This window comes from Pseudochaenichthys georgianus, chromosome 9 (assembly GCF_902827115.2).
Source record: "Pseudochaenichthys georgianus chromosome 9, fPseGeo1.2, whole genome shotgun sequence".
In the NCBI taxonomy this organism is placed as follows: Eukaryota; Metazoa; Chordata; class Actinopteri; order Perciformes; family Channichthyidae; genus Pseudochaenichthys; species Pseudochaenichthys georgianus.
Window position 1 is genome coordinate 32,126,279 of NC_047511.1, and position 12,461 is coordinate 32,138,739.

At 43.1% G+C, this 12,461-nt stretch overlaps 1 protein-coding gene across 1 annotated transcript in view; it reads left to right on the forward strand.

Moving 5' to 3' along the window:
* The first annotated feature begins 448 nt into the window (after positions 1–448).
* lmx1bb (LIM homeobox transcription factor 1, beta b) overlaps positions 449–12,461 on the forward strand; it is a 43,876-nt gene continuing 31,863 nt past the window's right edge. The window contains exons 1-2 of the mRNA XM_034091638.1: positions 449–590; positions 1,030–1,216. Of these exons, the coding sequence (XP_033947529.1) occupies positions 449–590; positions 1,030–1,216 (329 nt within the window). The remainder of the gene's footprint in view (positions 591–1,029; positions 1,217–12,461) is intronic.

The following is a 12,461-nucleotide window of genomic DNA, read 5'->3' on the forward strand; positions in this document are numbered from 1 at the left end:
ACACACTCTCCTATTTTTGGATTTGTTGTCAAGTTTGGTTGCTTCTTCTTTTCGCCTTGAACTAAACTGTTATTCCGTGAAGACATTGTGCAGCTTCCTTTCTCCCGTCGGCTTGAGGGCGAGCAGATAAAGCTTCCTCAGTCCTCTGATCATAACAGGTGACTGTCGAGAGTTTTTATCCACGTTAAGTGTGTCCTTTCTGTCTCTCCACGCTTCTTTTGACACATCGGGGATTTCTGTGCGCTTCCTCCACCTTTTTAACTAATGCGAGCATCTCAGTCGAGTTTTTGCATTTCATAAGCTCCTTTTCTAGTTGTTCCTCCACCGAGCTGAGTGTCACACGGAAACTCAGGCGGTTTCAACAAGTTTCAGCCCTCACCATCTTCTCTGTGCCTGCAGACAGCTTTGTGTTCCCGGGATTTCTCTTGTCAGGTCTGACCGTATTCTTATGGATCATATTGCAACAGGTCTGGTGTCACTGGAGCGCCTCTCCGCGCGACAACCGCCCGAGACGTGCATCATGCTGAACGGCATAAAAATTGAAGATCATCCTCTGCGATCGGGACAAGCCACGCTCGGTGTCATGCTCGGTGAGTCTTATTTCCTCTGATTAAACTTCAGCAAATCACTCTGAATTATACACAGTGAAACGCAACACTGTTATTACTGTTTGGAAGCCATTACGATGAATGCCCACTGCTGTTTTGTTTCCCGACATCATGAAAAGTTATTTTTTACGCATGCAAAATGATAAAACTACAGATAATGATGAACAAGTTGTAGTTTTATTTTTAATTGAATTATAAAAGACATCTAGAGGCTGGAGTAGTTTTGTGATCTGCACCCTTATTGGTAATACGATTCAAATGCATCCAATAAATCCTGCTTTTTAATTTGATACGACACCATACATCCTAGTGTATTTCTTTATACGCATGTCTTTATGGAGTTTTATCACGAAATGACAGTCCTTGATTCAAGCCTTCTCTGTTTTCTGACGGGCCTCAAACTCCTCTTCCGTTTTTCCAGGGACTGACTGTCACCATCCCTCCGTGTGTGAAGGGTGCCAGCGTCCCATCTCCGACCGCTTCCTGATGAGAGTCAACGATTCCTCATGGCACGAGGAGTGTTTGCAGTGCACCGTGTGTCAACAGCCCCTCACCACCAGCTGTTACTTCAGAGAAAGGAAACTTTACTGCAAACACGACTACCAACAGTAAGCACAATCTCATGCTGTTCCTGCTGCATTTCTTCAGATTGCTTTGGTTGTTGTGCAGTGATTTAAAACAAACAAAAATCCCCCATAACAACGTGATTTAGTTGGTTAACCTGGAGGCCTTGTGGGTCATTCACATTGCAAAAATGCAGTGTGAAGTCATATTATTATTTTACAAGATGTAATGGTGTAAAACAAAACAAAACAATCTATGGAGGTATGATATAAATAACCTGTTGACATTGCTTCCCATGTCGGAGTTAAATATGAGTTTCCTGTAAAATCCTAAAAATAAGAGTCACAGTAAATAAGTGAAATTCAATCTGAGCTTTCTTTTATTTTACATTGTTACCCTTTGAATAATAAGTGTGACATATGGAAATGTCTGCAGCACACAGCATGGCTGGAGGACGCTCGCATTACCAGTCATGAACTAACGTCATATGCTTTCTTATGGTCACGATATTTCCACATTTGTGTCTGCGCAACGAGCACATTTCTAACAAAACGATGTGATCCCACTCAGGCCCGAGAATGTGCAGGCGTTCATTCTCGGGTTTGTATTTTCTTATTCCGCCCTCTGTCCGGTATTTCCTGGTTGCATTAGCCTCTGTGGCCTTCCCCCATCACCATCATCCGTTTTCGATTGTTTCAAAAATATGGAAACTTCATTTCTGTTATTCATGGTGCTTACAGCGTATTTTATTTAGATTTATTTTCCCCATCAATCCAAATTATAAAAATCCGATGCCTTTATTTGCCTTGAATGCTAATTGTTTTGAGTTTGCTTAACTTATTTTACCGTTGTCATTTTATCGTGTTTTTCATTTGGTTTTGGGCATCTTTTTTTTTATTTCCTTTCATGCTGTTTTTTTATCTGTGTTTCAGGCTTATTTATTGTATTGGTTAAGAGATGGTTTTACGTGCGGCATAAAAGACATGGCAACAATTGAATGGCTTAATGAAAAACATGTTGCGCTTTTTACTGCATTTTAGTTAAATGTACCTGCGAGCAAAATACGCAAACGGAGATTTATTTTGAATTAAAAAAAAATAAAACAATTGGAAGTTTAGGAATTTGCACGCGCGACTGACCGCAACACACACACACACACACTACAACAATTTCAAAGGCATTCATAATTCAATTTAAAATGTAAGCTTCACAGTTTGAAAACATTTAAAGATAATTAAACTTATTTTGTGTTAAATTGCTGGAGTGTGATGATTGCAATGTGTTCAGGTGAATATTGTCAGTTTGATCCTTTCTTCTATTTCAACACAATAAATAAAACATTATTAATACAGTCACTAAAATAATAATTCCATAAATTATAGATAAATAACAATAAAGTAGAAATTATACCCTTGTGATTTTTGTTTATAGGAAATCACAAAAATGAATTAAATATGGAGAAGCATTAGGCATTAGCCATGGAGTAACATAAATTAGTCAATTGAATTATTAAATGATCACATAAAACCTGCATATATGGCAGATATAGTGAGGCAAATATTGAGGCTATATAAAAGAACAACAATGCTGAGGGTTGCTGTTTGGGCCCTTGAGGGGCCCTGGGGTGCTTTGTGTTTCTCATTGCATGAGCGCTTTTCATGCTTGTCACTACATTTTCAGCTTTTTGTGTCCGGCCTTTTTAACAATTCTACTTCGATTACCGGGACATTATGGCTCTCTGCTAGATACCTTGCACGCAACAAAGAGTTACATCTATTGCCATGCGTGCCATTCATCCAGCTTTGTGACAGGAGTGTAGTCGGCTGATAACAATGGAAAATTCATAGCAGTAACTATGGGATACCAGAGCCTCGGCGTCACGGCTCAGAGGTGGCTGGAAGCTGAGACAGTCCGGCAGAGGGAAGGATCTCTTCCTCATGCCTGTTACTGCTCTCTCCATTTGTAGTTTTCTTTTTTAATTAGTTTGGAGTTTGAAAAGAGAGGACATAAACATACAGAGATCTTTTTTTCTTCCACTCTTTCCTGCTATTTCTGATGTGCTTTTACAGTGCCATATTTGGCATATAACTGACCATTTTCTCTGCTTTATTTTAAATGCTGTGAGCTTGTGTGTGGCAAGTGCGATCAGGCCAGCCAAACACAACAACCTGCTGGGCGACGTCCTGCTTCACACACTGTTATTCATCACATCTTTTAATTCTTCACCCTCCTTCCCCCTACTTCTTTTTTCTTCTTCTACCCCTCCCAGGTTAAATGCTCGCTGCAGGATCTCTCCATCACACAGACACAAGTATCCCCTTTTTTCTTGTTTATTCTATTTGCATTGATGGGATACTTAAAGATGTAATTGGCACCTTTTTGACTTTTATGACACCCATTTAAGATGCATTTGTCAGCCCACAAACTGCTCTGGGCTGTGAGGAGAGCTCCTACCCTTACAGAGGTCTCCGTGCCTAATTACATTCCTACAGCAGCTGATTCATGCCCCGTAATCAGCTCTCACTAGCTATAATAAATCAAGGAATTGGCAAGCAGTGTTTTTTCTCGCACCTTTGGAACAGGTTTAAGTGCAGACAGGGGAAACAATTGTGTACTGTGTTATTAAAACTCCCACCAACACAGTTTAACGCATCTCGCTCCATACAGTGCAATTATATAGTAACAAGATTGGATTATAGTGTCTTCAGCGTTTTCCCCCCTAATGACCTTTGTTTATCCTCTCTGTCGTTATGTGAATTTGCAAAAAGGAATAATTTAGATGGTTTGAAGATTAAGGGATAAAAAATGGAATGTTTTTTTTTATATATATATATATATATATATATATATATATATATATATAGGAGGAAATAGAATTCAATATATTTTAGAAGAGGAGAAATATACAAATATTATGCTGCATTTGCATGAGTATTTGAGAACAAGTCATATAGATTTGAAGGCAAATAGGCAGAGCTGTCAGTTGGACGGGAGCCATAGCAGTAGAGGAGGAACAAGCTCCAACGAGACGGGCGGTATGTAAAAGGTAGAGTGGAATTACACCACCCTGAGAGAGTTTGTTGTGCCCTGGTGTTGGGAGGTCAATTATACATCATTAGGAGGAGGGAGATCCTTTCCTCAGGGAGACCTTTCCTCTAACCAAGCCGATGCTTTGAAAGGAGCCATGTAATAAGGCCTATCATTGGACCAAAGTGTTCGACAACACCCCTTTAATGGACTGCTTGTTAGAAAATGCCATGGGCTCCATCTACAAAACATAACATTAACTAAACTACATTATGCATAAAAACCTCACATTCCACACCTGTTTCATTTGTATTTGCTTTCCTGTCTTGTAAAATGTGATTTTAGAATCCAAACAAGTCAGCATGGAGATTGTTCTACATTTCTTAATTCACATGCCGTAAGCAAAATTAAAATTCAGGTCACGGTAGTGTGAGTAGTAGAAAAAAGCCAGTGTGATGAAGCCATAAAAAGCTGATCTCCCAGAACCTGTTTCACCTCCGGTGTATGCGGGACGATCCCCCGGTGTGCTGAGAGGTGCTTTTTAGAACTGTTTGGAGTGCCCTCCTGTGAAATTGTTGTTTTTTAATTAGCTGTGCTTGGGACTCTGCAGCAGTGTGTACCACATAGATGCTGACGGCTGGGTTTCTGTGTTAGCTCAACGAGTGTGTGTTTTACTCTCTCTAGGGCACTCCCGTGTGGCCTGGTACTTTGTGAACGCTCATACGCACACCGAAGTAAAATATAAATAAAAAAAGGATGTACTTTGTGTTGTCAATGCACCCGGGTAGTTTTGCAGTTAATTAAAGAGTGTCCTCAGTCCTGCTAAAGTATTCAGAAGCAGCTCTGGACTCGGGAGTATGTTCCTTTGTGCTATACTTTCAGCTATCCTTTCTTTCTTTCTTCTTTTTATTCTCCCTAAAAAGGATAAAAATGTGTCTTTAGCAACTTCTCTTGGGTGAATAAAAGAAGGACCTCTACAGAGAGACAAATCTATTGTTAGAAACATTAAGCCGGATAATATTGCTTCAGCTTGCTGGGATCTTTAGTGCGAGGCAAGGAGCTAGCTGAAGCTGGCCCCGTTCCTCGGTAAGGAAGTATTGGGTTTTATGTCAACATGGCTCGGCCTGTCCCAGCAGCGTACTAGGATGCATCATCTGTCATCTCATGGTTTGCTAACTGTCCCCCCTCCCCAGCATATTTAGACCCTTAACGGACCTGTTAGAGTGCTATTTATTTGCATCACTAGCCGCATCTTGGATTCTCCGTTTTTTGTCATTTCCGGTTCCCACAAATAGCTCTTTGAGTAATAAATATTTGATCTAAACATATCGTTTTACACCAATGCTTGTGTGTATGAATGGTGCCGTTATAAAATGTACACCAGCTACATCTATACCCGCTTCAAAAGACTTCTGTTTGCATTCACTTAATGATTTTTATTCAAGTGAAATATCATGTTATGAAATTAGGTGATATCATCAAGTTTTATGTTGTATTATTTTCTGCCGTATGTTTTATTAGATGTGTGTGTGTGTGTGTGTGTGTGTGTGTGTGTGTGTGTGTGTGTGTGTGTGTGTGTGTGTGTGTGTGTGTGTGTGTGTGTGTGTGTGTGTGTGTGTGTGTGTGTGTGTGTGTGTGTGTGTGTGTGTGTGTGTGTGTGTGTGTGTGTGTGTGTGTGTGTGTGTGTGTGTGTGTGTGTGTGTGTGTGTGTGTGTGTGTTCAATGTAGCCGCAGTTGGAACAGAAAGCACTTTGCAGGATGCTCTGGGAAGCCACAGAGCCTCAGCCACGGTAATGCCCATCACCACTTTAGAGGCCGGACTGGTGGCGAGGGATGTGGAAAGAGGTCTCTGTGGCTTTGTGCGGGGGGCTGTAGTGCAGGGGAGGAGAAGGATCTGCTCAGGGATCTGCCTGGTGTGCTCACATTACACTGGATGATAGCAGAGGAACTCAAGCATGCAATTTGTTTGTAGCCACAATTGAACCTCATCTCCTAAAGCCGGCTGTTAGGCAGCCAGTGGGACATGTCAGTCAACCGGGAATGCTAATCAGTGACGGTGGAGAGAAAGCCCTCGGCTCGGCAATGTAGTGATTTTCATTACCGGCACCAAGTCCACGAGCCTTCAGGTTTATTTTCACAGCATGACAACTCTTCATAACAAAAAAGGGAAGGCAACCACAAACCATTAAATGCAATTTACAAATTAGATTTTGGCTAAATCTGTGAAATACTGTAAAAGCTGTCTTAAAGTAGCCAGCTGAGGAATACACACACTCAGCAAATGTTTTCAAATTCAATTTGCCAGATTACATGTTTAAATCACTTTTCATTTTTTACTGGTTGGATTTCTGCTGCGATGAAATTATTCATTCCGAATATCATTTACGGTGTGTCCAATAAAACGTTTGAATAATAATTGCGCACATTCCCAGGATTTTGATCACATTTCATATCTGTTCTCCTCATTCTACTTCTATGGTTTGGAAACGGCCCACACTTGTTCCTCCAGGCAGCCTGGTCGAACGTGCATGAGAAATTGAGACATGGCCTCTGCTGCTGGCTCGCAGTATCGCTGCTGGCCCCCACTGTGTATATGGGATCCCACTCTGGAATGTTTTTCCAACACGTAGGCTTTTCACAGATACACTAGAGAGGACTGGCATCATAGTGGCAAGTGCTGCATTCAGACTGTTGTGTGCCCAAGGCTTACTCTCACACTCACGTCACACATTCTAGCTGTACTTGGGAATGGGCAGAGCTGTGCTGTTTGTCTACATACACCCCAGCTTTCTGTGAGGGTGTGGGCGCATGTTTATGTGCGTGTGTGTGTGTGTGTGTGTGTGTGTGTGTGTACACTTGCTTCCTCTCTCTGCTCCTTTCTTTCTTTGTCTCTAATATAAGCCTTTTTCCAATGCCTCATTTTAATGATACATTTCAGCACCTCATCTTAGTTGCTGCATGTCTGCATTTCAGCAGTATAGATTCTTGTACAGATAAGTCAAACCACAATTCTTTGTCTTTTTTTCACCCCTTTTAATCTTCATCAAATGAGATTAGCCCCCAAATACCGGTATTCCTGCCCAAAGTGACTGACAGAGATTTGCACTTTTATCATTAAGTGTGACACTAAGCTGGTCAGAGCTTTGTCTTCAATGGAGGGTCTGACGGAAACGGGGGCTCCTAATCCTTTCATTTGTGTCAGGCCCAGAAAAAGGGAAGAATGGGGCCGGGTGGGATGGGACTGCAGAATGCCACGGCCCTTAGTCCCCTCCAGACCCGGCCTCCATAGCCAAGTGAGCATGAGACTCATCCTATGTGGTCTTTGCACTTGAGCGGACGCATACACACTCATGCGCACACAGACCCACATTTGTGCATCTACAGTATGTTGAAATGTTTGTTCAAGCAAATGCACACAATCATGACTACACCATCTCATGTACAAATACATATGTTCTGCCACTTACGCGCCCAACCACACACCCATGTATTTCAGAGTGTGTACCTGCCCACAGCAGAGCAGGTCTGCGAGTGCATGGGACTGCAATAGCAGGAGGTTCAGTCTAGGATGAGATTAATAAAGTTTGCCGGTTCCCTGGTCGAGGTCCAACGCTAGGCTTTTGTCTGCGGCTCACATTGGGTTGTGGGGCTTCAGCTCCTTTTGTGTGTGCACCCTTGTGGTAATCCATCTCCAGCGGGAGTCCCCTGGGGCACTTTATTTACTCATTCAACTGTTTGGAAGTCTGTTAGACTGCAGATCAGATGCAGTGAAACCAATGTGATTACTTTAACCAGCACTTGCAGATTCCTGCCCAGCATTCTCCTCTCACCCTGAGCTGGTGTGCTCTGCAGGTGGGAGGGAGGGAGGGAAGGTCTTCACTGGCTCATCCCACTCTGTCTGTCCTGTTTACCGGCTTGGTTGGAGGGCTTACGAACATTCTGCATTAGTTATTGAACCTCCTGTGCCCACACACTGTAGAGCTGACTTGAGTCTTTTATTATCCTCGTGTATTTGAGTTTGTTATTATTCATCTGAAATATACAAGCTCCAAAACTGGTGGCTGGCAGAATTTTGTCCCCGATCGTAATTCCGCACCATGGCAAGTGTGGTTGCACAGTGTAAAAACTAACATCTATGTTTTATTGCAAACAATGAGATGGATTTGGTTATCCATCCATCAACATAAACCCAGAGCTATGTATTTGGGGCTAACCCCCATGTTAAACCGTTGCAGGCTGTCAGGCTCTCTGAATTTACTCTCCGTCTCTTCCCCCTGGCGTGGCTGGGGAATATGGTTGGAATCAGCTGCCAGGACCAGCATCCACAGCGAGAGCTCCCTAAACTCGCTGTTAGAAACCTGCCGCTGATTGGTGATGGCTGTCTTGGCAAGAAAAATAACCCCCGAATGAAAACAGTACGGATTGGGTTTCTATGCGTTGGACTCACTCTCCTCCTCTCTGACCGGCCCCCCCACGGCCAGCCAGCGTGATTTGTGCATGAGGTCCCGTGACCTATGGAAGCTTCAAAAAGCAGCGAGGGGAAATATTTGGATGATCCTGATGGGGGAGTGGAGACGTGGGAGGGAGGCAGATATGATGGGGGCTTGGTAAGTGCAGGGCTGAGAGGTGTAAGGCAAGGCAGATGTGGAGAATGTGCAGTGCAGCCGTGATGACAGGGGAGTGTGTGCAGAGAAGATGACTGTCCATCCTAGGGTCTTATCCCGACACCCACCACTAAAGTCCCGCAGGACAGCTGTAACACACACGTCATGTTCAGCATAAACCGGTGGCAAAGGGGGGTTGGAAAGTGTTGCAATAGAAAAGGCCTTTTATCATCAGGTACCGTGCCCTGATACTGATCGTCTGTACCTCACCCCCCTGCTGTACCCCCCCTGATCCCTTCTCGTCTCCCTTTGTCTTTCCTCTGCCGGTTTGTACAATACGTCTTGGTACAATACGTCTTCTTTGGAAATTCCACGACTCAAAATGATCAGGTGTCTATGAAAGGGATGAATAAGGGAATAAAACGTAAAGTTTTTTCTCAGTGGTTTTGGTGCATTTCACAGCGCTCTCAAAATGGAGATTTCTATTCGGTTGCTTTGATAAGAAAAATGTGTTGCTGCAGGTGAAGGCTCAGTTGTTTGCTCCATTCATCTAAATGTTCTCCTCGAGTGTAGTATTGTGTTATTCCACCTCATGGCCTCATAGCACATCATTCATGCACAGAATCTGCCTCTTGGGCCAGTTGGCTGGAAACCCCATTGAACAGAAATAGCTGCAGCATGACTGAGGCTTCATGCAAACCCAAACTCAGCAGTTAAAACAGCAAAGCTTTGGTCAATCAGTCTTTGCTCGCCTCTGAGCTTGTCGCTGCCTCCTCCTGAGAGTGGGTGAGTGGACTGACCCCTAGCGTGTCTGTCTGCCTGAACGTTGGCCCTGCATGCCCGGCCTCACAGGGGAGCGCCAGCCCCAGGCCGGAGTCGTGCTCTGAAACCAGAGCTCCAACGTTGTGTTGTGATCCCAGCTGGAGAGACAGCCCTGGCTCTGAGCGGACCCTCTCGCAGCGTGCAGCCGGGGTCACCGGTGGCCTCTCAACCTTCATCACTCCTCTGTGCTCCTGCGCAGCACGGCCTAGGACTACATTATTTATTGACCTGCAGTCTTCGGGTTCTTCTAAGACTCGCAACAAATATCAGAGAGCTGAAGTTTTGATGGGGTCATGTTATCAATTACATCTCGGGAGGCTAAACTACACAGTATCTTAGGACTGCCTGCGCACTTTTAACTAGATGAATGTTTTAGATGACTCGTACTGTCAGTAATAGCACTCTTTGAAATGCGAAGTCATATGTTATGTCTAAGCTGGATCGTCTCACTTTTAAGTAACCAGAAAATCTGGTTTTAGGAACATTGTCACTTTGAGTGTTTGTGGTGTGAATGTGTCTTTGTGTCTTTTTTTCTGCAGTTTCTGAATACAATTTATCCAATGGTATCTTATAGCACCGCTAAGCATTTAATCATGTTTTTTAGCATTCCTGTGTGAATGTGCCTGCATGTGTGCAGCCATATGTGTGTGTGTAGCGTGCCCACTTGCGTGTGTGTAGTGGGTCTGACACTCGGCCAAGCATTGGACATGCTTTTGGCAGGCGACGCAGTCTGTGGATTCTCCTCTTGGTCGTGCTGCTCCGGAGGCAGAAAGCAGTGCGTGCCACCCAAACCACCGGCCGCCCCCTCTTTCTATCATCAGCAGACCGGCCTTCTCCCTGCTCTCCGTGCTCTCCTTTTCCTGGGCCCCAGAGCTTGGGCTGTGGCCTGTGGATGAGTGCTACATCCTGGCTGTCAGCACAGGGGTTAGCTGGGGATTGGCCTGTGGTGGAAGTGCAGTATCAGGACCTGTCTGTCAGCTCCTCGTTCTACTTCCACCCGCCCCTCCGCGCAGGCTGCAGTCAGTGGCACAAACATACGCCGAGCTGTGACTGACTCAGATCCCTTGTCTGAAAATGAAAGGATCACTCTCAGAATAGGCATATTCATAACCATGCCAATGAAAAGGGGCTGTTTAAAACCCTTAAGTGCTCGGGTGTTGTGTTTTTAAACAGACCGCGAAAGCTTTGACAGATGGTTTACTATTACACCCAGTATTTCATTTCAGGTACTTTTAACTGTCGCTTTCCGACTTCCGAGGAGCGGCTACTCAGCCACAACGCGTCTTTGCATTCAGTTACAGCGCCCTTGCAACCGTTTCTTACTGGAAAGCCCAATTCCCATTTATCATATTGATGAATGTTTGAAAATGTCACTCAAGTAATTTTTTTAATCTTGTGGGTGATATATTTGTTCTGCCAACATTCTGATATCGTGCATATACAGTACATGGCGCCATACCTTGACTCACCATGTGTGGATCCAATTATCTGATACACACACAGATACAAACATGCCAACACACACATGGACACACACATGGACACACATCTGTACGGCACATGGTTGCAGACAAGCTTACACATGTCGGAGGATTTGTGACTATAATCAGATTAATTGGTCCATCTCTCCATGGAAACTTCACATACACACATGAAGGCCTCTGGTAGCTTTCAGGTGGATGCTGCTTGCACTAACCAGAGGCCAGGCAGCAGGCGCAAGGTCGGCAGGGTCAAAGCACGTTCTCTGGCATCACCCTCTTCTTTATGGCATACATGTTCGAAAATTATTACAGCACTTTCAGCCTCATTCTGTCTGACAGGGAAGGAATTTCTATCTGTGCCTCTTAGAGGTTTCCGAATTTTAAATTTGACACAGAGAATATTTTTTCCCACAACATCAACATGAAAGTTGGTGTTGCTTGGCAGAAGCCTTGGCCTCTTCAAAGACAGTGGTAAAATACCCTTGGCCTTTGAGAAGAATATTATAAGTACATTAGCCATAATCCTTATTAACATTCTCCACACTGCATGCAGGTTTTGCGCCTCAGTACGCACTGTATGTTTTTCTTATTACCCACAAGTATGTCTATGTGAGGGACTATCTACACACACGCTGCCATTCATGATTTTATTATAGGTTTTAGCTTAACCACAACTCGTACATAGGAACGAGTTATGCTTTCTGTCTTTCTTTTCAAATTGTCTAATCTCTATTTAACTACATATACTTCGTTTTGCTTGTATAATAGTGATTATAAGGTGTATAGGGCTTCTAAAGTGTCATCATTACTGGCAGTAAACAGTGTTAAGTGTTATGTCTTGGTGCTTTAGATCAGTGATTCCCAACCCAGGGGATACTTCAACAGTTACCAGAGGGTTTGTGGAAAGATTGTTAGCTCATGCAATTAAAATAAATAAATACAGATAATTACAATTTCTATATCCATATATTTAGAAAATACAACATTTTAACACCACATTTTGTGAAAACTAGTTGCAGAGAAGCTGAAACGTTTTGCTGAAAGTAATGGTTAAGCAGTTAAAATGATTATCTATAAGCATTACAAAAACAGTGAGAAAAGTTGGCTTGAAGTACTTAGCTAAAAATAATGTTTCAACTGTTAAATAAATAGCTAAAAGTACTGTATAAACCAGTCAAATAGTTAGCTAAAAGCAATGTACTAAGATGAATAACTGAACCTAATGGAAAAACTCTAGAATGTGTTAGCTAAAAGTTATATAACAATTATTGAATGATGTTTATGGGCCTACTTAACTAAATCAACCAAATCACAAACCGCTCAATAATGTGAAAAATAAAGGTTTCAGCCATTAT